Genomic DNA, 24,218 nt, shown 5'->3' with positions numbered 1-24,218 from the left:
TGGAGTGTTTGGATTAGGTTGTTTGCATGGAGATGTGCCCCACCCAGCTGTGGGAGGTGACTCTGGTGGGATACTCCCATGGAGGTGTGGCCCCACCCATTCAGGGTGGGCCTTGATCAGGGGAGCCATATAAACATGCTGACTCAAAGAGACTGAATGGAGTGCAGCTGTGAGTGATGTTATTTGAAGAGGAGCAAGCTTGCTAGAGAGGAATGTCCTGGGAGAAGCCATTTTGAAACCAGAACTTTGGAGCAGACGCCAGCCACGTGCCTTCCCAGCTAACAGAGGTTTTCCGGACGCCATTTGCCATCCTCCAGTGAAGGTACCTGATTACTGATGTGTTACCTTGGACACTTTATGGCCTTAAGACTGTAACTGTATAGCCAAATAAACCTCCTTTTTATAAAAGCCAGTCCATCTCTGGTGTTTTGCATTCTGCAGCATTAGCAAACTAGAACAACACATGAACCTAACCATCACAGATGCTATCTACAAAAGCTCTCCAAAATCTAGTCATACACTACATGCATTGCTTTCATTCAGATGAATCCACTAAGCCCTATTGCAATAATTTCTATTATTACATAGAACTTTTCAATGTATTGAGTTCTTCTACATATTCAAATTGCAGCCTCAACAACCTTCCCATTTATCCAAAATATCACCCATCCTTCAGTGCTTCATTTCATCTCAATTATTCTATGAATGCTTCCTAACTACTTTCAGTCCATGTTTATCTTTCCCTTACTTAAACGTTTGTTATCATTGCCATGAATAACTGCTTGACTCTTTACGAGTATATCTTTTCTCAAAAACTAATTTACCATTTTCTTGAGTGCTGGGTCTTGTAAGGCAGGGTCTTATAATTCCCTATATCTTCCCCCAAATGACTTGGGAATACCCTGCATCCAGTAGGTAACTTATTTCAAAAAGACATATTTTCTCATTGTAACCAAAATATTTATTAATATGTAGATGAAAGTTGGCTATAAAATACTTCTATTTACAAAATTAATGTGAATTTTAATTTTGAAAGTATACTGATACAATTTTACCAACCATCCAATGAAATTATTATTATGCACTTTAAAATAAATATTACACATTGTGGTACCTGAATTCTAAAGATGTTGCTACCCCATTCCCCACCCCCCAATAAACCGTTTCTCCAGTATAAATGCCCTTGTGTGGTTCCCTGCCTTGAATCTGGGCTGGCCCTGAGACATGTTTTTGATGAAGAGAATGTGGTGTAAATGAAGCTGCATGATTTCCTAGGCTAGGTCATAAGAAGCCCTGAGAAATAGGTTTCCTGGACTGTGCACTTTGGGGGAAGAAGGCCACCAGGTAAAATGTCCAGCTACCGTGAAACTTGAAAGAAGCCCCAGATAGTCACGTGAAGAAGGCCCATAGAAATAGAAATGCCCTGCCAGTCCCAACTATTCTAGATATTCCAATTGAGGTGCCAGACATGTAGATGAAAATGTCATCTTGGATGACCAACTCATTTGAGACTTTGGGTGACTCCAACTCCAAATTTCTGTTCAAAGCCACTAAGTTTTGGGGTGGTTTTTAAAGCAACAATATATAACCAAAACACACATTATAATAATACAAAACATTATTATTCAAGTACATGCAAACAGGATTATTATTAACATATATTTTTAATTTCAGTCATATCCCTAAAGTCATGACTATTTTATTTGTATTTTTTGTTTTTATATGCTATTATTTTGTTAATTTTATTGCCACATTTAATTTTATTTCATTAGTTCATATTACAAATTATAACTGGCTTATTAACAGCAGTAACCAGAAAATATTTTCTCTTTGTAGCATCCACTCAGTTGTTTATTAAAATATGGAGCTTTAAAAACAATTGTTGAAAGTAGGGGTCATGACTTTATTATTTTTTCCCCATAGTAAGAGGTACAAAGTAGTTATTCAATAAAGGTTTGAGAAGTGAATTGATGACTCTTGGAAAATGATCATTTGGTGAAAAATTCAATCAACATCTTTTACTGAATTTGCCACTGATCCAGTTAAGAATTTTTAAAACACAGAAAGACTTTTTGACATATATTGTCACGTCTGTTTAAGATCCTTAAGCTTTTATTATAACTCAATCTTTTCCATTCTAATCCATTATTACTTCAAAATGCATATTGTAATAAACCAACAATCAGTTCACAAATAAAAATAAGATAACTGACATTTTAAATGTATTTTTAGCAAAGAATAGAAAATAATTATAAATAATAAGTCTTCAAAACAGCTTTTGAACAGAAAAGAAAAACTTTTTTCTAAAAGCCTGTACAAACTTTTATTGTTATTGTATATATCCATATTTTTACTAGCTTATTGGAAATAACAGTTTCTTGAAAATACAGTGTGTACCTGCTGCAATTCTATATTCTATATGTACCATTAATTTTTTAATCTTCTACTAAAATTATTTATATACCTAATTTACAAAATTAGTTTCTAAGAAAAAATATTAATTATGATTATCTGGAAAAATTATAAATACATCTCAGCTTACTAAAACCTTAGTCTTCCATACCTTCTGTTTTGCTTTCTACTTCATATAAGAGCGAATGTATTTCTAACCATTTTAGCAGTTTGGTTAAAAAAAGAATGAAAAGTTATCAACAATTGGATCAAAGACTGAGAATTTACTTTACTCTCAGTGTATTCATAGTGTACTTTAAAAGAGAAAATCTAGAAGTCCATCAGCCAAAAAATATATTATAAAAGGTATTTAGACTAAATTAAGCATTTTCAGAAGAATCTCAAGAGGGACTTCAAATTTAAGCTATCCATGAAACAAGAAGTTACCCAAGTAACTGAAAAACCACAATTCAGTCTGGCTAACTGCCTATTTACTGAGATACTTTTAGGTTCAACAAATGAGAAGATATAAAACAAATGGTTTCTAGGTGTTGCTGAACTATATTTCTCACATTTTGGCTACATTCCTTAGAACTTCTCAAACAGCAACTTCACTGAGTGCCAGAATTTTTAGATTGTTATAAATCACTGTGGTCAAGGGGCCTAGAAAAAAAGCAGTCTGATTTTACCCTTTGTGAGTCAGAAAGTTAGCTGTTAAGACTTGAAGTCTATCATGAAAACCAAATGATTGGTTTAATCCAGATACAACCGTAGAGCAGTAAAGCAAATTGTGAAAGGAAGGAAGAGATCAAATTACAAGGGTGAGGTGAGAAACACATAGAGATTTATACAGAACAAAGTGCAAGTAAAAGCAGAAAAGTGGGCCAAGTGAAAAGCAAAATTCAGTCAGGTTGGCAGGAGTGGGTCAGGAATACTGAGTTCAGATCCCAGAGAGGGAAGGTGAGGCCCTGAGGTTTCTGGGTTCATCACCTGACACAGCTCCCTGATACAGAGGAGGAAACGAAACAGTCTTTGCAATACACACCAGCTTGCACATGTTACTAGCTCCCCCTCTACCTAACTGTAGGTAGTGCATGTGTTAATCCCTGAACACCTAAGCCCCAAGAGTCCCAGTACAGCTCTTATATGCCTTCCAGAGCCAAAAGAGTTTAAAAGTTTCCCCCTGGTATTCCTACAGCAGCGTCAGAGCAGATGAACGATTGCACCTTTGTATGACCCTTACTCATAAGTTCTTATGTAGGAAATGATCAAGTAATTCCAAAGAGGTAAAATAATCATTCTATCTTCCAAGATTTCTGGGGTCTTTTTCTTTGGATATAAAAATGCATACTAAAAGCCTTCACTGCATATTCAAGCAGAAAACTAAAAGGAAGGTAATTATCAATCCAAAAACTGTGGCTAGGCTAGATAGTGGCTAGAAAGGAATGCATTATCCTTTGTATACTATAAAGCATAAAAGCTCAATATTAAAGATTCTTCAACCAGCAGGGGTGCTTGGAAGGTTACAAGTAAGAAAATTAATTGTATTACACTTAAGTTAGAAAGTCAGTATTTTTCCATTCTTAAAAACCATGAACCTTACTCTAATAATAATTGATTAAAGGAGAGTGATTTCACTGCTTACTTATACTATAGTAAGTAAAAGATCAGAACCTATAAGAACTTGCCAACAAAATACCCCCAGACAAGTGCAAAATCTATGAAATATAAAGCATATATACCTCACACTATGAGAGAAGAAAATCTTACAGCATTTTCTCAAACATCAATCAAATCAGAATGAAGTGCCATAGAGAGGATTTTGCTTTATGAAATGCTGGTTTCCTTCAAGGTCATTCATGACGGTGATGCAAAGATGTCTGCAACCGTGCTTTCAGTCTCACCACTGGAGAACTGCCTAGGGTCCTTACTTAATGAGTTTACTAGCTGAGCTTCATCTTAATAGAAGCAGTTGGGTTCTTAAAAAAAAAAAATTATCTCGGCTCAGAGCAGCTTCTTTCACAGCTACCAAAAAATAAATACACTTATACAGTAGTGAATACTGAGTTAAAATAAATGTGACATCCAAAGAACTACTAAATATTATTACAAACACAAGTTTCTCTCATTTATTCACCATTCTGCTCAAAATCTATATAAAACATTTACCTTTTAACACTGAATCTTACATTCGTTGTTCTCCTTTCTACCTGAAGATATACTTCATTTGTTAAACCTCAAATTCTCTGAAAGAAGAATTTCAAATTACAAAGCATATAAAAATCATAAATAATGGATTGTGATGCAAGATTAGAATTAGGCAGAAGATAAATCTGAAAATGTGGACCTAGCATACTTTTTTTTAACTACCAAAATGTACCTGCACCTCAAAGGACTACTGTGTACTCTTAATATATTTAATATATTATTCTATTACTTACTATTAAGGAATTCCAATTTAGTTGATTATTCTATTAATTTTTTTCATTTGATAACCTTGTCTGGCATCCACTGTAAGAATCATCACTGATTACTATCCGTATATACTAAGCTCTCTGATTACACTTAAGCAATTCCAGGTTAAACTAGCTTCTCTGAGAATATTATTATAATCAGAGCCCCTCAAAAGGATCACCATATTTTGCTTGTATGTGAAGTCCTCCTGCCATACTCACATGACAAGAACTACATAACCATGAAAAATTCAAGAGGGGTTACCAGGGAGGACTGTGTATCCTCCAATGACACTCCCAGGTTTATAGACAGAGCCAAGAAATTCTAGACTTCTCTTTAAGTATATGTCCATCAAAATGAACCAAATAACACTGTTGAAAAGAATTTTATGAGTAAAAAGTGTCATAAAAAAGACAATAATAATACTTAGTACAGATAATAATATTCAAGACTAATAATGGAAAAAAGCTAACAAAGACCAGAAAATGCCAGTAAAAACACACTTTCAGTTTCCAAAGTCTCCTGAGAAGAAAATCACTACTTCCTAGGAGTGTTCAATTCCTTTTAATATCCTTTAGCACAGTGCCTGACACTCAATAAATGTTCAAAAATATTTGATGAATAAATCAGTGAGCAAAAGAATGAAATTAAGCAAAATACAGCCACTAACTCTCTGAGGTTAATGGAGTATCATTTAGAATGCAGAAATAATACTTTCCTAAATTAAGTATAACCAGAGAGCTTAGCATATATGAATAGTCAATATTTTAAAAGATTTTTGTTTTGAAAAAACATTTCAATGAAAACTTTGTATTTGTCCCCAAATTACTTTTATTACTACTAAATAATAAACTACACAATAACATAAAGAGACATTTATAACTAAATATCATTTATAAAAATAATTTTAGATTAACAAACAAATTTTCTAAATTTAACATTAAATATAGACCAAAACTGAAAGAAATACAACCAACCAGGTACAAGCTAAATAACTTTTCTGAATAAAGTTAATTGTTATTGAAAACATTTGACTTCATGAATTAACTTGGATATCAGATGTCCATTCAAAATATTCCTTAATTTCTCTCTACATGATTCCAGGCACTGAAAACACCCTGGATCTAACCTCTCTGTGTCCTCCTAGCAAGCTCTTTCTATCTTGCCCTCATGGTATTTTCCAACTATCTGCCTTAAACAAAGAGTCTTTGCTGGCACTGGCTTGTTGCTAGTCAGTATTTAGCTCTCTCTTCTGTAGCTAAGAGAGAGCAACCATCTGCTTCAACAGCTTTTTATTCCTATGATAGCTTTCTACTCTTTCTCTTCCAACTCAGAAACAGAAAGCAAAAGATAAAACAAAGCATCTTAGGTCCGTAAGAAGCTGCAGAACACACAGGAGAGTTTCCTCCCAATCAGGAAAATGCTTCCTTAGAAACCAAGTTACTAAGGCCAATTAACCTTTTTTTCTCTATCAATATTCAATTTACATTGAAACCTGTTTGGTTAAGCCTTTCAGTTTTGCAATGAGATTTCAGCCAGAGAAAAAGGTGCTTCTGTTTTAAAGGAGCCAGGCCCTTTCTCCTGAGTGCAATCTGAACTTAATATAAAGAGTTAGATGATTTCTTAACATGATGTAAGGGACTGGAGACATAGAAACGGCATAGAAATTAAGTGCAGTCAACCAACATATGCCTAAAGTAATACTGAAACATTTCAGAACAACCAGAGACAGGATAGCATAGAGAATAAGAGATGGAAAAGATGCCGTGTAGCTGCCATCACTTTCAAACTTGCCTTACCTGATTTATGTCCCTTTCACACAGCCAACAAAACCGAGGTTACCACTAAATAATCACAATCTCAGCAGAATCTCTGGGAAAAAGATGAATGGAAGATTGGTGCACCAACAGTAACAAAAGCAAGGAAATTTCTTTCAGGTAAGAAAGTCCAAAATTAAAACTAGTGAGCATCTAGCATTTCAAAGTCATGAACGATTTCAAAAGTAGTAAAAACCATTAAACATTTAAAGAAAAGGAGGTGGATTTATAGTAAACATACTAATATACAATGAAAATTCTACGCACTCCCAAGATTTCAAGCTGTGAGATAGCAAGTTAAAATTTTTCAAGTCTCACAATTAAATGATTAGGCTGTATTTTAGTTAGGGTAAAGAAAACCTGACAGATTTTGTACACAGTATTGTACAACAGGCAATTAGTTGTTTTCTGATGCTCATTTTCCAGGTTTTGATGAAACAAAGTCCTTTGTTGAATAATTTAAAAATTCCTTCAAATTCTATTTTAATGCAATATAAAACAACTTCAAATGTATCAAGTAATTTCAAATAGGAACTATAAATCATACTTCAGCAGTTTTGGTAGCAGTATTCCAGTATCAACATGTAATAACTACTGCATCTCAAAACAATCCTTGCTACTAACAGTTACAATACAGAATTTCAAAAATAGTTCTGTATTCTAGTTTTGTCAAATAACATTTGTCTAACTCTCCATCCCCCTTGCACAAAGATTTATTCTGGAACAGTAAAGCTGCCTTAAGGTTGTACCTAATAAAAATTAACATTCATTCACCCCTTGCTCTCATCATCTTATTTGATCCTCATAACCATTTGAGACAGATTATTACTACTCCCTTCTCCAGTTGAGGTGTCTGAGGTTAAGAAAGAGTGGGAAGAGGAAACTAAACTTTACAAAGCACCTACCACAATGTGTTTTACTTTCACAACATATTTAATGCACACACCCACCCCCATACCCACCTTATGCATGCCTCCCAATTTCCCCACCTCCCAACCCCTTAAGTATTAGGGATCCTGTTTTATGGATGAGGAATTTACAACTCCAAAAGGTTTGGCAACTTGTTCAAGGTCACAGAGTTAAAATGAGGGAAGGCAGGGATTTAAAAACCAAATTTGACCACTCCAAGCCCTCACTCTTTCAACTATCCACACTACCTGCTCCCCAAAGCCTTTGGCAACTCCATTATGCTACTTTCCAAATCCCTTCCACTGATGGTTAGCACTCACTAAGGGTCTAAGGTAATATTTTTCAAATGCGGGCATGAGCCATTAATAGGTTGTGAAATCAATTTGGTAGATCTCAACTAACATTAAAAAAAATAAAATCAAGCACAGTAGATTAGTAGAGTAGGTCATAAATAATGAGAATTGTTTCATGAGCCTTGATTTCAGGTAGGTGTATATGGAGCAGACTGGATCCTAATATAAAATATATTTCTTATTGTGGGTTTACAACCAAAACGTCTGAAAGCCCCTGGTCTCAGGATGCTCTCAAACAAATTTGGATCTGAAAGAGACTTATCAAGGGACTGACAACTACTCAATGCTCAGCTCTCTTCTATTAAATAACATCAGGAAACATAAGACAGTAAGCCCCTGTTCAGACAAGACAGAAAAGGGAATACCTAGAATCAGCATAGGAGGAGGATGCTGATTGTATAATTACACACCTCCTTCACAGCAGCTCCAGTCCATCAAGTAGATAGTATGGTTTATTTTTTACAGCACTAATTATGTAATTATCCATAACATTAAATCAGTTCCAGCTGATTCAGTCTATCACAGGTTTCCTGAAACATTCTTTTGTTTATCTTTTTTTAAAAAGAACACAAAATTACCAATCATCTTATAGGTAAAAGTTGCAGTGTGGAAGCTAGATAAACTTGCCTTGAGAAAGATCTTGTGCTAAATATGGCACTTTGGGTCCTCTGAGAGAAACGGCAACTGAAATTTAAATTTAATATACCTTGGAGCTTCAAGTATATTCTCATATGTTCTTCATTATTTTATAAAATGCCTATTGTAGAGCAAAAATGCCAGGTGGGCTATTTTCACACAAATTTTCTACAGAATAAAAAGCAGTTGTTCTTTATAATACTTCATCTGGTATATCATTCATTCAAAATTATTTTCTGAGAATGTACTACAAAAATAAATAAGCAGGCAGTTGATTGGGGGACTATGGTTTCCCCTTTGCTGCTTCCTAGCACCTCTGAGCAAAGCTAAAACCCCCAGCTACCAGCCAATACCTGCAAAAGGTACAGACCATCCAGAAAGATTCACCATATATATACCCTCTAACAAATGAAAAACTAACACAAAGAAAACAGAGAAAAGGACAGGAGTGAGGAGAAAGCACACAGTTTGTAGAATGCCATCTAGTTCTCCTATCCACATATTCACACTACCCTTGGCTTTCTCCACCTGTCCTTTAGCCCTCAAACCTGTCTGACACAGTCAAATCCCATTCATTTATTAACAGCAAAGAAGAGTCTGCACACCTCAAATTGGCAAGGACAATCACTTAGGTCCTCCTCACTTGTTCCCCACCTAACCTCACTGCATTCTCATCTCTGCCTAACTCCAAACCCTTGACATCAACATGCCCTCTGATTCTTTGGGTCAATGTTTATACTGCACTTCCTGGTGCTTAAATCTCAGTTTTCCTTAATGGATTCTGACTTGGTCTTTCTCTCTGACTCTCAGTACTCCCTATAAACTTCAGTGGGAATCCTAGATTCAGGGACCTAACAGCACACCAGCAACCCAGATAGTGCCCTAGCACAGCCAGCCTAATTCCCTTCAGGAGGGGAGATTCAAACAAACTCTGCTAAAAACTCCAACTACTTCTCAGACCAGTCTACTCAATACTTTTCATGTTCCACCCAAAATTACTTTCTCAATGTAGAGCCCTTCTTGTTTCTCACCATTACCTTCTACACTCATCTCCACATACATCCCTACAGCCATTCCGAAGAACCCAAGGTATAATACGTGGGAGGAAAGGTACCAGATGCCTCTGACACCATTTAATTCCAACACCCTCTCTAACCAAAAGAGTATGATTTGGAGGAACATTTTTGGGAGTTGGCATCCTATCTCAAAAGTGTCCAGGATGGGTGACAACTTCTCTGTAAGTACTGGATGCCATTGCCAAGACCAGGATTAGCTGATGGGTTTATAAGGCAATTAGAGGGACAAAGGAATCCATCCCCAGCCCCCAAGTTTCTTCTTACCAGATCCCAAACCTGTATTTTTATGTCAGTCTTCCAAATAACAAACTGGAAAGCTATGGGCACTACAGTTTTATTTACAACAATTGCCCAAGATTCTCTATGATCTTCATCTTGATTTGCATTCGTTGACCTTCAACTCCCCTAGGTCTCTGACTTAGAGGAGATGTTGGAGCAAATGCCACAGAATAATAGTGAAAATGACCAGCCAGGGAGAATAAAAAATAACCAATTGTCACCAGAGTTAACAAAGACAAAAAGAAGAGAGAATTTCAAGAACAAAGGCCTTAGTCATTAGTTTAAAATGTACAATGTGATCAAGGAGGATGAAGACAGTAGGTGTGGTGATTATAAGGTAACCAGTATCTTGGAAGGAAGTAATTTCCATAGCTTGTGTTTGGTAAAGGCCAAAAGAAAAAAGAGTTGAAGTTGGAATGAATGACAAAAGAATGAGGTATTAGGGATTATCTATTCAAGAGACATCTAAAGGAAAGAAGAGATAGGATTGTAGAAGAAGATTGGGAAGCAGCAAAATAGATATGGTATAAAGGTCCAGGGCCAAGGGTGGTGGGTGGTGTAGGCATTGCTGAGATGGCCAAGGTCAAGACTAAGTAAGAAGGCAAGAGAAATAAAAAAGGGACTGATGTCATTGAGGAGTGTGCAGAGCATATTCAGAAGGAGAAGGTGTAAATACAGTTGAAAATTAGTCGGTCATGAACATAGAGGAGGATTTCAGAGTTCGAGATCATCGTCATATTTTTTCCCTTTTGTGTCACATCTACCAAACCTTAAGGAAGTCAGGCTGAACTGTTTCACAAATGACTATTGGAAGGATGGCATTTAATAATGTCACTTCAGAATGGTGACTTTATCTCATTCAAAAAAGCCTTAATTTTTGATTTACAACTACTGCTTTTCTTTTCCTTCAAAATAAGCTAGGGTCAAGAGCCTGGAGCACTGAGACCAGATTTAATCTGCCAAACTCCTGGACCCTCTGACCCACTGGCCAAATAAGATGACATTCTCCCAGGCATCTGTCCAGATGTACTTTATGTAACACTGCCAGCCTATTCTTTTCAATTCTTCCTAACTAAGCTGTAACTAAGACAAACATGCAATCTCTATCCTAAGCCAACTTTGAGGTCAGCTAATACTAGATATAACCTTCTCTCAATGCTCCTCACAAACACAGAGAGAGTAACTGTTTGCTCAGAGCAAGGAATACTCTAAAACAGAAATTGGCCAACATCTTATGGAAGAACATTATTGAAGTTCCCATATCCCACTTATGTAATCAAAAACAACACATTAATACCCTGATGCTTCCCTCTTAAAGAATTTTCCCCCTTAGCTTTTCACTTTGAAAATCTTTAACACAGCCCAATGCTTGGTTATTTCCATTTAATTTAATGTAAAATTACTGTTATTTACCCTTAGGCACATATATTCAGGAATACACTTTAATAAAATATTCCTGGCCACTTTATTTAATAAATACCATTTAATAAACAGACGATAAATTAATAATGACAAAATATTTACACTAAGATTGCTGACTTTTCATTAAGTTAGCAGTATATTGGGGCGGGGGGGATCTAGATTATCAATCCAGAAAAACCAAGAAACAAGCAGCTCTAGTAGTTCCTGGCATTTATGTTCCAGGCACTGTGCTAGATGCTAAGGGCACAGCGGTGATCAAAGTTATCCAACCGGGTTAGCATTTAGAGTCCAGCAGTAGGATTCAGAACCACTCTTCCAGTTTGAAACTATTTTGCCTTCACTAAGCCCAGCCCAAAAAATTCATTTGCATTTTAATAAAGGCTCTGTACTGGGGAGCCTTTAAGGTCTCTGTGGAAGAAATATTGGGACCACATGAGGCCTGTGTTGGTAGGTGCCATCTACATGTATGACTGTGCTTAGTTCTGGGCAAACATTTTGCAGTAAAATAATACTCTATATAAAGTTAGTTTTACCTGATGCTTTAAAATTCCTGACAAGTAGCTAACTTCATTCAAGTTACCCAAAGCAATTCAACAATCCTTTTAACATCTGAAGATTACAGTTTAATATGAGATTCCACATTTCTCTTTTAACACCGAGTTTCTTTAGAATATATGACAAGATTGTTTTTCAGTCCTGCATAGAAAATTATGCTGATAGATATTTCTTTCATTCCAAAAATTATTTTTCAAGATTAACCTTTTCAATTTGCCTAAGGAAGAAAAAGTATTTTAAACATAATTAATAAAATAATTTTTAAAACTCAAATATTTTAGATTATATTTAATCTTTTATAGGATTGAATTTAAATGTAATATATCCAGTAATATAACTCTCTCCACACATGGAGTTCCCAGTGGCTTCAAAAAAATCAAAGGGAAAGAAAGGAGTACTAAATAGTGGTTTCAATTTCATTTATTTTAGATTTGATTATAAAACCAACATATCCTGCTCAGAAATTCCCCATGAAAAAAGACCCACAGAAAGTTTGAAACCCCCAGTCAATCTATTGTGCCCTTTAAAAAGCAGCATCATGGGACATATCTCAAACTCATTAAAAGGAATGGAAGGAATATATAATTAGAGCAGTTAAAATAATGCATAATGTTCCTTCCTCAAAAACAATTGGTTCCTAACTTTACAACCAGACGTAAGTAATTCAACATTGAAAACTTGTCAAATTTTGGTACAGAAATACCAGCTCAATATTCTCTGAAGTTCATGTCTGCTGTCAGAAATTAATCTTAATTTTTATTTAAAAATAAATAAATGAGTAAATGTATGTATGTATGAATGTATATCAATATTAGAACTATATATAAAAGAAGCTTTCTGATATGATTCACCACTATATTAAACAATAGTGGCTATGACAGGTGTTTTTACAAAGGCTTTTCTTCTAGCTTTCTAAGTAGAAAAAGAATTAGTTACCTATCTGGATTTATTCAGCTTGATTTCTCTCAACAAATAGATGCCAAACACAGCAGAGTACAGAGAATTCAAAGGTATAAGTAATCTTAGGAAACCATTTGGTTGATAGGCTCTCATTGGTCCTACTGCACTCCTGGAATTTTGCAAAGTGATACAACTCAGGTACCAAAGAACTAGAGAAGAAAGAAAGTTCAGTAGAATGTGGAGCCTGCCCCTGACTCTATATGAGACTTCCTACCTTCACAGCACAACAGTAAGTTGTATTGAGACCTCTAAGTAACAGATTTCATTAGTTAGTTAAAATAGTTTTAGTGCCACGTTTCTATATGTGGTTTCTGATGAGTTCTAAGAATAAGTAAACAAACACTTCTGTCATATACTAGCCAAAGAAATACAGTTTGTATAATGTGTACTATATCTAGCCCACTAATCCTCAAATTTATAGGAATTGCAAATCCCAATTGGAACTGATTAGTTTTCAGAATAACCTATTCTCTTCTTTCTCAAACACCACCACCACTCCATGGCATATATTTACACTTTGAATTAAATGGAACTAAAATTAAGTTTGCTTCGAAGTTTTTCATGATACCCTAAGAAAAACAAAAAGATGGGACTGGTCTCTGCTGCATTAAGAATTATTTCCTAAATAGATCCATTTATCTTTCAGTATTAGATTCATCATACCCATAAATAAACAGTGAGCAATTACTACACATGCATCCATTTTTATCTACATTTATTAAATACAACAGACTTCCTGGTATTTTAACCTTGCTATGATAATTACATTTTCATATACTAGGGACAATCATGCTTATTACTTATCAAAATGTCTATACATCAGTCTAAAAATATCAGTTGCTTTACAGAGAAATTGTTATACTTACTGAGAACTGACTTGTCATTTATTCCATTATAAAAAAAAAACATTATATTCTGACATATGAGCCAGTTTTAGACATACAAAATAGAACTCATCCTAGAAGCCACTTAATAAAATCCTTAGGGCAAATGAGTATATTTGAAGCCCTGGTTACCTCAGAGATCATCATTCTCTGAATATGTTTTTTTGGCAATTGAGATCATCTCCTGTTACTGATTCTCAGCTTTATGCTTCAGGGAATTTATGATAGGTTGTTTTCTGCTGAAAGCCTTGCTCTATATAATATTCTACCTGCCCTTGTCTGAGGAAAGATACAGTTAGTGGACTACAAGGCCCTAGGACAAAAATCTTTTTTCCTGTAGCAAACTATTGCTATTTTTATGATTCTGTCATTTTCATAGTTTTAAAAAATGTAATCTAAAGGTGCAACCTGAGGCTCTAAAGTAACAAGGATAGTAAATGAATAAATAAAATATGCTCAATACCCATCACTGACACATCTTCAAAAGGAAGAAATGGAACATCAGTAATCTAACTTCAGACAGAAGAATACAAACTTCAATAATATAAAAATTATTGACCAACTCAAATATATATGGGTACCTGAATTGTATTAATCAAAGGGCAAAATTTCGGCCATCTGTATTCTATGAAAATGATTCAGAATTTCATAAATGAAGCAGTTAGAGATAAAAAGAAGATGCAAAGTAATGTCAGCTAGAATATTTGCTCAATATAAAAGACTTTCAGACATTTCCCTCTTCTAAGCATTTTTACTACTGATTATCAAAATGCAATATCCATGTTGACTATTCATAGCACCGTTTCCTTTTATTAAAAGTGGTTTAATGTTAAACATGATAGAAAATGTGGCCTTGTTTCTCCAATATCATTCTAGTCTTTATTAGCCAGTAAATTAATTTAGAATCTTACAAAATATTTTTTTAAGTTTAGCAGCTATTTTGCAATAATACATACATATGAATTCTAAAGGTTAGTAAATAACTAATTTTCATCAGAAAGTTTTCTAATTGTCTAATTGAAAAATTGGGTTTGTATTCTCATTTCCATTCTCAATCTATCATTTCTTTTATTTAAATAAGACTTCAATAAGGGCTTTCTACAATAAGCTCCTGTTCGTTAAAGCAGACTGATTATTAAATCATGTTTTTCACTACTGTTAAATAATATCTTAATTTCTCTATGAAAAGCTTTCATTTAAATACAAGAAAATCATAAATTGATACAGTAAAGTTTTGCACCAACATCTATTTATGGAAATGTCACATATAATAAGATATCTCAAGGGCCAGAGTTGGGAATGTGAGCTCCTGTTGATAATATTCATTTATATTTAGAGCATTTTAAATCAATGCAATGGATTTTTTTTTTTTTTTTAATCACTGTTAAAGAAAAGATCTTGTTCAAAATCTGTTATGGTCCTGCATGCAATTTCACAAATTCAGAAATGCTGCAAGCAAGCTCATACTAACATTCTCAATTAATGTCTTATCTTTTATGACTAACCTATAGGAACTCTTGTTCCCCAAAACCAACACTAAAAGACACCCCATATATTTGGTAGCTTTCTGAATGCCATCTCATTCTTTTAACTCTCATTTTAAGTTACATTTTAAAAATTCAAAGAAGGCATGAATTATGACTTTTCAGAAATGACTTCACTTTCCATTATATTTCATTTTGATTTTAAAATCCTATGAAAAGCCTAGTCTCATAACATAGGAGATAACCTCACAGACAAAAAAAACCTAAGTCCAGCTATCTTTCTATAATCAAAACTGCTGGTCCAGGTTAGTCCAGGGAAGAGAACTGATTTCTCACTAATACAAAGCAAAAAAAAAAAGCAACAAGTCAACAAGTATTAGCAGAAGCTTTCCTTTTGAACATCTTTAAATAGGAAATGTGACGTACAGATATGGAACATGGGTCTTTCAATTTTAAAGAGAATTTAGAGGTCCCCTAGTTCGTGCAGGAACCCCTTCTGTAATATTCGAGGCCAGAGGTCATAAACTGGTGACCTGAGGACCATTTGCAGCCCACAGATAATAGTCTATTTGGCCTGCACAGTATTTTGTTTTACTTTTTATTCAGCCAACACACAAAAATCCAGATCTCTGCCTTCTCTCAAAAATTCACCTGGAGCTAAGCGTCTGCTGCCCCTTTGGATGAGATGTGCCCTCACTATTTCTCCACAGCTCCCACTACTTCCAATCAGTGCACTTCACTCAGCTCACTACCAGCCTGGTTGTTGTAAGCATCTGAGCATTTGGGTGTGTAACCGCTATTCTAGAGAAATGGATATCCAGTCTGTAGTTAAACATCTCCACTAAATAGGAGACAGCTCACAATGTTGCAAGCAGTCTGTAGGCAACTGTACACATTAGCAATATCTGTCTAGAATAATTTCCAGACACTAGAATTAGTTCTGTCTTCTGAGGCAATGCAAAGGAAGTTTGTTCTCCTCAACAGGAAAGTCTTCTAGATATCAGAAGATAACTAACCTTCCTACGTTGTGAGGTTTAATTTAACCTCCACAGGACCTGCAACTGTCTCTCATAGAGATGTCTTGAAGCCCACTCATTGCCCATTTGCCGAACAACTCCATGATGGAGAAAGAAAGAATGTAAGAGAAAAATACAACTATGTCCAATATTAATCTAGGAAAGTGAGACATTATATGAGTAGTTTAAATGAAATGCTTTATAATGCCATAATTAGCATAAAACTATTTTTAAATGAAAGTCATCCACAGAGAGTCATGTTATGTGTAATATGATAACTGTTAATAATTGTGGAGCAAGTTGCTATATGGTGAATCATGGGAACACAGGCTCAGGCACAACAGAAACTTTCAGCAAATGACCGTTTTATTACTTACACAGCACAAAGGGTCCAAAAGAGCAGGGGAAGAGATCCCACTGTGACCCGTCTCTCGGGGAAGCCTACTGCTTGGGTCAGGGTCACTTGATGGCAGCTCCACATGCCTCACTTCACATTGGAGAGGAGAGACAAATCTGTGCTGCCTGAGGTCAAGGGCATGCAGAGGGAGGGGGCCGTGCCACGGGGAAGAGGCCCTGCACTGAGATTTCCTGCCCTGACCAACAGCTGGTTCTTGGTTTTGAACTCCATTAGACCTAACATTTCCCCCAGGCTGCTGGATGGAAACATATTGAAACATCCATATACAACAGAAAAAGAGTAGGGTAGGCAAGGGCTGGGAAATGGCCTCTAGTTATGTCCTCGACTTCCCCAGCAACAATAATAGAACTATATACTTAGTAAGTTCTATCAAAAACAACCAAGTGAATAACGTCAGTATTTTCAATGAGAAAACTGAGGTTTCCTCAAGGTTACATTGATAGTCAGTGTCTGAGATATGATAACAAAACAGAACTTCTGACTCCAAGTCTAGCACTCTTTCTTCTAATTGTCCTATTTATAATCTAAGTGAGGAGTTCCCAGAAAAAGGCAGTCTAGATTTACTACAAGTTATCAAATAATAATTAAAAATAAACCATCAGAGTTGATCAAACACCATGGGTTGATCATCACATTCCACTCCTGTGTACTTTTACAAGGATAAACTACTGCAAATATCTCTTTTTAATTATTGTTAATTTTTCTATGTAAATTTACTTATTGGAAAAACCATATTTTAGTCTAGTAGGAACTAAACTTTTTAGAACTCAATTTTAAGTAACTCACTCAAAATCCAGCTTATAACAAAACACAGAGATATCTGATCCTTCAAGTGAGCTGGTTCTAAGGGAAACCAAATCTATTTGATGGTTTAATCAAATAACAGATACTTATTGAATCACCCTACCTTCATGGGTGGTATTCTAAGGGAGCAGTAAGGCTTTAAACATTTCTGAGAAAGAGAAATAAAGGACATGTTTTCGTTTCCTAGGCTGCTTAAAACAGATACCATGAAATAGATTGACTTAAATTATGAGGATTTATTAGCTTACAGTTTTGAGGCTGAGAAAATGTCCAAATCAAAGCATCAACAAAGCGATGTTATCTTCCTGAAGACCAGCTGCTGGCGATCTTTGGCTTCTCCACCACAGACAAGCCACATGGCAGTGTCTGCTGCTCTCTCCCTTCTCTTCCAGGTTTAGTTCCATGGCTTTCTCTCTCTCTCAGTATTCATTCTATTTATAAAGGACTCCAGTAATAGGATTAAGACCCATCCTGAATGAGGTGGGCCACACCTTAACTGAAGTAGCCTCATCAAAAGGTGCCACTTACAATGGGTTTACATCCACAGAAATGGATTAGATATAAGAATATGTTTTTTCTGGTGTACATACAGCTTTAAACCACCACAGGACATATATATATTTAAGGCAAATCCCCAAAAAGAAAAGATACCAAAAAGAAAAGAAAAGCAGTTAAGAAAATCTTATCTGATTGGAAGGGGGGAAATTATTTCTAAGCACTACATAATTCAGGTATATATATATATGTGTATATGTCTATGCAATAGTAATCTTTCAATTACTGTTTCTGTTGTGGGGTGGGGGAAGCTCAGAGAAGCACTGAGATGGGGTACTAGACTCTTTCTCTAAACTTTAAAATATTCCTCTGTTGTTTGTCATGGGAGAAATGCCCATCAGAGCTACAGTAGTAAAGGCAGCTTACAAGGATTGATGGAGACTCCAAATGAAGCCACTAGACAGAGCAAAAATAATCCTAAGGATTCAACAAGGTGAGAGAAAGGAGTTAAAGGTTTCACTCTTTGAACAGATAAACAACACAGAAAAAGGAATAATGATTTAAAATAATAGTCAACGCATAGTTCAAAAGATGCTAACCATACTTGAATTCTATTGTTTATATCACATAGCCTATTTTTTCACTTAACTTGACATGGACATTAAATCCTTGCAATTAAATAGTCACCTAAGAAGATAATTTTTAATGATACATCATAGAGATACGCCATAACTAAACCAATCCATTACTATTGTGCTCCATTTCTCTTATTACAAATAATGAGGAGATGCAGATAAATCTTTGTGTACATTTCCAAATGTCTTATGAGTATTTGGCTGTAATTTACATTGATGTAAAAGTATTGCATCAAAAAAATAAGATGACTGACTGATGGATAGAGAGATAGATATGTAATAAAGCAAGCACAGCAAGATATTAATGGTAGAATCCAGGCGGTAAGTATACGGATATTCACTGTAAAATTCTTTCAACTTTTCTATATGTTCGAAACTTTTCATAATAAAATTTTGGAAAATTTTATATTTTATAAAGATAAACTCCTACAATTGTAATAGATTGTCCAAAGTATGTCCCACATCTTTAAACTTTGTGAAAATTAAAACATCAACCAGAAAGCATCGGTTCCCTCATACTCTCAACACCACTTTTGAGAGCTTTTCGAATCTTTGCCAACTTGCTAGGGAAAAACTGGTAATTCATCTTTTAAATTATCATTTATATGTGCATTTTTAAAGTTAATATACAATGAATTGAAAAGCTTCCTAACATACTTGGCTTCAGATTTGAAGTTTGTTATCTGAACCATGAAGCAGTAATCAAGATTCCAGCACCCACCTGGGGGCACTTAGCTTATTAGCAAGCACAATACTCAAGAACACCTTAAAAACCAAATTATACCGGCAAGAGTGATTTTCAGGCCAACATCATACACAGGCGGAGGTGGTAATGCCTGATTGTTAAATGGGTCTGATTTCACAGGCCATGAGCAAGGACTCTTCCTTCACGGAAAGTTTCTCTCCCATTTTAGTATGATGTTTGGAATTCTAACCCTCAGCAATTTTTTCATGTTGAAGCAGTTAGGTCCCAACAAATCCTCTTTTAAGATTCAAGTACCTTACTTCAAAATGGGTACCATATAATTATATCACATCCATGGGATGGAATACAATGGAGCCATTAAAAGTTACTATGGATTTCTGACTTTACAGACATGGAAAGTATCCATGACACACTGTTCATTGCAAAAAACAAGTATGTATGTGTGTGAATTATAGAAACGTGTGAAAGAATATTTACTAAAATATTAATAATGGTTACTTCCAGTTGAAAGAATTATGGGAGATTTTTACTCTTATTTATCTTTATTATTTTTTTTTTACAATGGATATACACTATTATCATAACAGAAGAACAATAAGACTATTTACATTTTGATAAAAAGAAAATTGAAAATATCCCAGGATGGGAAAACCACTAAGCTATCAATACCTTAATAAAATTTAATTTAGCAAGATTTTCAAGTCAAAATTAAAGTTCCCCAAGGAATAAGACCCAGATCCAGCATATTTTAAAGGGGATAGGAGAAAAGGGTTAAATGTAGACTAGGCAAAGAGGTCTCCAGTTATGCATAAGGCAGCCTAGGGATAGTTGTATTACACCATCACTAGAAAAAAATGGATAGGCAATGCAAGGCATGTGTGGTCCTCAGATCCAAGAGAAACTAAAAGGAAGAAGGCTCACTAAAATCTGCATAAACTCTTAACTTTATTACATTTCTTGCTTTCAGTATTATAGAAGAAGTATTATAGAGATGTTCATTTCTCTCCCTACAGCAGGCCCAGGATCCACTGACAGTTAATTATTTTAAAATATATTTAAACATATTTAATTTTTCTTAATTTATACCTTCAAAGCCAAAAAAGGAGAACATGATGTGTTAAACTACTTACCTCAGTGAGAAGACATGTCTGTACACAGGCGGATGTTCCTTGATGTGACACCACGGTCCCATTTTTAATTTGAATATGTGTTTTGCACATGTACCCATCAGAACAGTCCTGTGTTACATTACAAAAAAATACAAAGAAAATGTCAATTATTTTAATAATTCATCAGTCTAAGAATTACAACTTCTCATAAATTCCAAATCAAGCAATAAGGAACTAAATGTACCTAGTAGACACTCCATGTATCGGAGTTTTATTCCTCTACCTTTCTCATTTATAACGACCTTTCCCTTTCTCCTAGAGAGCTTTTTTTAAATTACAGGAGTTGGACATTTGCAGAAAAATATGCAGAAAATGCCAGGGTCTCCTAAAAAGGTTTAATTAAATCTCCCCCCTTCTTGTTCTGAGCAGTCAGGGAGAACAATACCTGCTTTTAGTTTTGCAGGTATTTAAAAACATTTAAACTTAAAGAAATATCCTGCCACGTAATTAATATTGTTTGTTATGGCTTATATATATGCCACTTATAAAGATTTTACAAGGACTTGTGACATCTTGAAGAATTGAAAAGACCGTCCATTTCAATTTCTTTTCCAATGCAAGATCTCCATTAAAATGGCCCATAGAGGTAATAAGGCAGCATCTGCCCGAGCATTTCTAGAACCAGTCCTTTACTTCCTTACACGACAGCCACTTCCATTTTGGTGTACTCTACTCCGTGAAAGTTTTGTCTTATAACGCATTGAAATATTTCCCTTTAGCTTTACCTCCTTTGTTCTAGTCCTGCCCTCTGAAATCAAATCCCTTCTCCAAGAGCTGATCTTCAAAGAATTGAAGACAACCGACACCATTTTCAAATATTCCTTGCCAGATATGGTTTCCAAACCCTTTACTAATAGTATTTCTTTTCCTGTATCTTGTATTTGCTCTTAAAGACACTATGAGTAACATTTGTTTAATCATGATCAGTTCTATTTTTTTAAGGCATAACTTGTTCGAATCCAATAAATTTACCTAGGAATATATTAACTCCTTATGTACAAATATACTAACATGGCATTAATGAAGCTAATTCTCCATCAATTTGTCCCACCAACATTCACATTTTAACAGAATTAAAATAACAATTTTAGAAGACGTGGCTACAGAATCTGAAGCAGTAAAAAACAGAGAATAGCATTCCAACTAAAAAAAATGTACACTCAAAATTCTTTCAAATACTTCTAAGATTTGAAATTTTCAGTTTTTTAATGTAAAATAAGTAAAAAAAATTTATGGCTTTATAAGGGTTTTAATATTGAATATTTTAAAACTTTGTGTTATACCGCCTATGCAAAAGCATTTGTTTTTTTCCTAAGAGATCTGGCAGCACTAACAATGCCTCCATGTAACAGGGCTGACATCCCGTCTGCACTCACCCAGGGGACCACACAGAACCACACTGGTTGTTCATGATCAGCATCAGTTCTGATTGGTTGGAATCAAGTCATTCTAACTGGCTGATGCCTCTGCCAAATTGGTTGTTAAATATTTTGATTATCATTCCTGTCTGTAAGGTAAGTGATCAGATACCCAATACTATAAATTTTATTATTTCATTAAAGTGTGCAATTTGTGGATGGAATTCTTGTTTTAAATTCCAGCTCCATATCATTCAACCACAAAGCATGCTCTCTGATGGTCTTCTACCACTAAAATCTTTGTATTTAAGGAAAATAAATGAATATTAATATTGGCCTAAATTGAAAAAGGTATATGTAGTGAATATTACTGTTGTTGTTTACCAAGCTTCTTTTGGAATTCCCTCTAAGGAACTGTCCCCTTCTCCACTGTCAGTGTTGACACAGCCTCTCCAGTTCCTGGGTTGAGTAGGGGACTCTGATCTGACCATTAGGACATTAGTTCTCCTGGCCTTGGAGACTCAGAAGAGCAAAGGATCCAATCTGAGCCAGTGAGATGCACTAGAGACTTTGGTTTGGCAGGGGACTGGGGGCGGCGGGTGGGGTGGGGAGTGGCTGCTCTCTTTTCCACTGGGTTTGAACCAAAGATAGAACGCTGGCAGTGTTGGCAGCCTTCATGTAACTAAATGGAGCCTGAGAATAAGCCAGCACAGAGGAAAGCAAGGCCATGAGATATGGCTGAGAGACAGTCCTGAAACACTGCTTACACCAACCATACCTAGAGCTAGGTCTACCCCCCACATTTTTTAGCTATGTGGCCCCCAAAAGTCTCTTCCTTGCTTCACTGAATTTGGATGGGGTTGCATATAAATTGCAATGAAAGAATCTTGCTAAAAAAATGACACTATTTTTAAAATAGGAAATTTTCTACTTTATTATATTATACTCTTATTATGGTAGATAATCAATAGTTGAATAAATAAGAGATTTACCAAAACACAATAAAACTATAATGGTATGTGGTTATGAGAAACATACTGGCAGTCCACAGCTTCAAAATGATCTGGAAATAAAGAAAAAAGCAAAACCCTTCGGATTTTCGGAGAAAGTTAGAGCTAAACTGTGGATACTAATTGTAATTCATCGAATGAGGGTAACCATTCTATTTCATATTTTTCTAAACGCCCAGCGAGGCGTTCCTGCAGTGCATCTGCAGCGATCTGCCCACTCCTTATGTCCAGACCCCAAGAGTAAGCATTTCCAGCCATTCATACTCCCAGTCCACCCGTCCTTGGTTGTTAGATTCTGTGTGGTGTGGGACCGAAAGGGTGATGGCCCCACTAGGATGAAGCTCTTGAGTTTTTTGATGAAATTGAGTCATGAAACTGTAACAACTGAATTGTAGAATGGAACACAGGGCCATGGAACCATCATAGATGTGGACCTCAGCATGAATACACATCTTAAAGCCGTGAAAATGACCCTGAAGAACAGAGAACCTGTACAGCTGTAACCATTGAGTATTTGAGGAAATAATATTTGCTATTTTATTCTGCCAGACAGCTTGCCTCTGGATACACTACTTGAGGATGATGACCCTAAAGTGAAATCCAAGAGGGAAGCTGTTGCAGGAAGAGGAAGAAGCCAAGGTAGGGGAAGAGGGGGTCCTGGGCGATAATGTCTCTCAAGATTGGTTTTTCACAAAATTAAGTTTCAGTGGCTGAGAGATTTCAAATGGAGTAGAAATGTCATTCTGGAGGTTATTTTTGTGCGTTATATAGATACTCCTTTTTAGCTTTTAGTATATTGGAATAGCTAGAAGGAAATACCTAAAACTGTTTAACAGCAACCCAATGACCTTGAAACTTGAAGACAATTGTATAACTGTGTAGCTTACACAGTGTGACCGTGTGATTGTGAAAACCTGTGGCTCACACTCTCTTTATCCAGTGTATGAACAGATGAGTAGAAAAATGGGAACAAAAATTAAATGGATTACTGGGGGTGTGGGGATGGAATGTTTTGGGTAGTCTTGTGTTTTTATTCTTTTTTTTTTTTTTTGGAGTAACAAAAATGTTCAAAAATTGATTTTGCTGATGAATGTACAACTATACAATAGTAGTATGAAAAAATGATTGTACACTGTGGATGATTGTAGGGTATGTGACTATATCTCAATAAAACTGAATTGAAAAAAAATTAGTGTTCTAAGTGATGTGATTTGGGCCATTTTTTTTTTTTTACAGCTTTTGTTTGTTTATGTCAGTTTTTAATAAACCTAAATATGGGACCACATTGTCTACTGACTATCAAATTAAAGTTTTAGTAGTTTCATATATATATGCATGATATTAACACAGTAAGAGTCATCTATAACTATTAGGCAGCCCCAGGAAA

At 35.3% G+C, this 24,218-nt stretch overlaps 1 protein-coding gene across 1 annotated transcript in view; it reads right to left on the bottom strand.

Annotated features, from left to right (window-relative positions):
* The window catches only part of ATG10 (autophagy related 10), a 253,207-nt gene extending 232,676 nt beyond the window's left edge, over positions 1–20,531 (bottom strand). The window contains exon 1 of the mRNA XM_037800748.1: positions 20,425–20,531. Coding sequence (XP_037656676.1) covers positions 20,425–20,514 — 90 coding nt within the window. The 5' untranslated portion in view covers positions 20,515–20,531. The remainder of the gene's footprint in view (positions 1–20,424) is intronic.
* Positions 20,532–24,218: the final 3,687 nt, after the last annotated feature.

The sequence above is a fragment of the Choloepus didactylus genome, chromosome 13 (assembly GCF_015220235.1).
Source record: "Choloepus didactylus isolate mChoDid1 chromosome 13, mChoDid1.pri, whole genome shotgun sequence".
NCBI lineage: Eukaryota > Metazoa > Chordata > Mammalia > Pilosa > Megalonychidae > Choloepus > Choloepus didactylus.
Note: the sequence above shows the minus strand (reverse complement) of the source record. Positions and strands in the feature narration are given on the sequence as shown.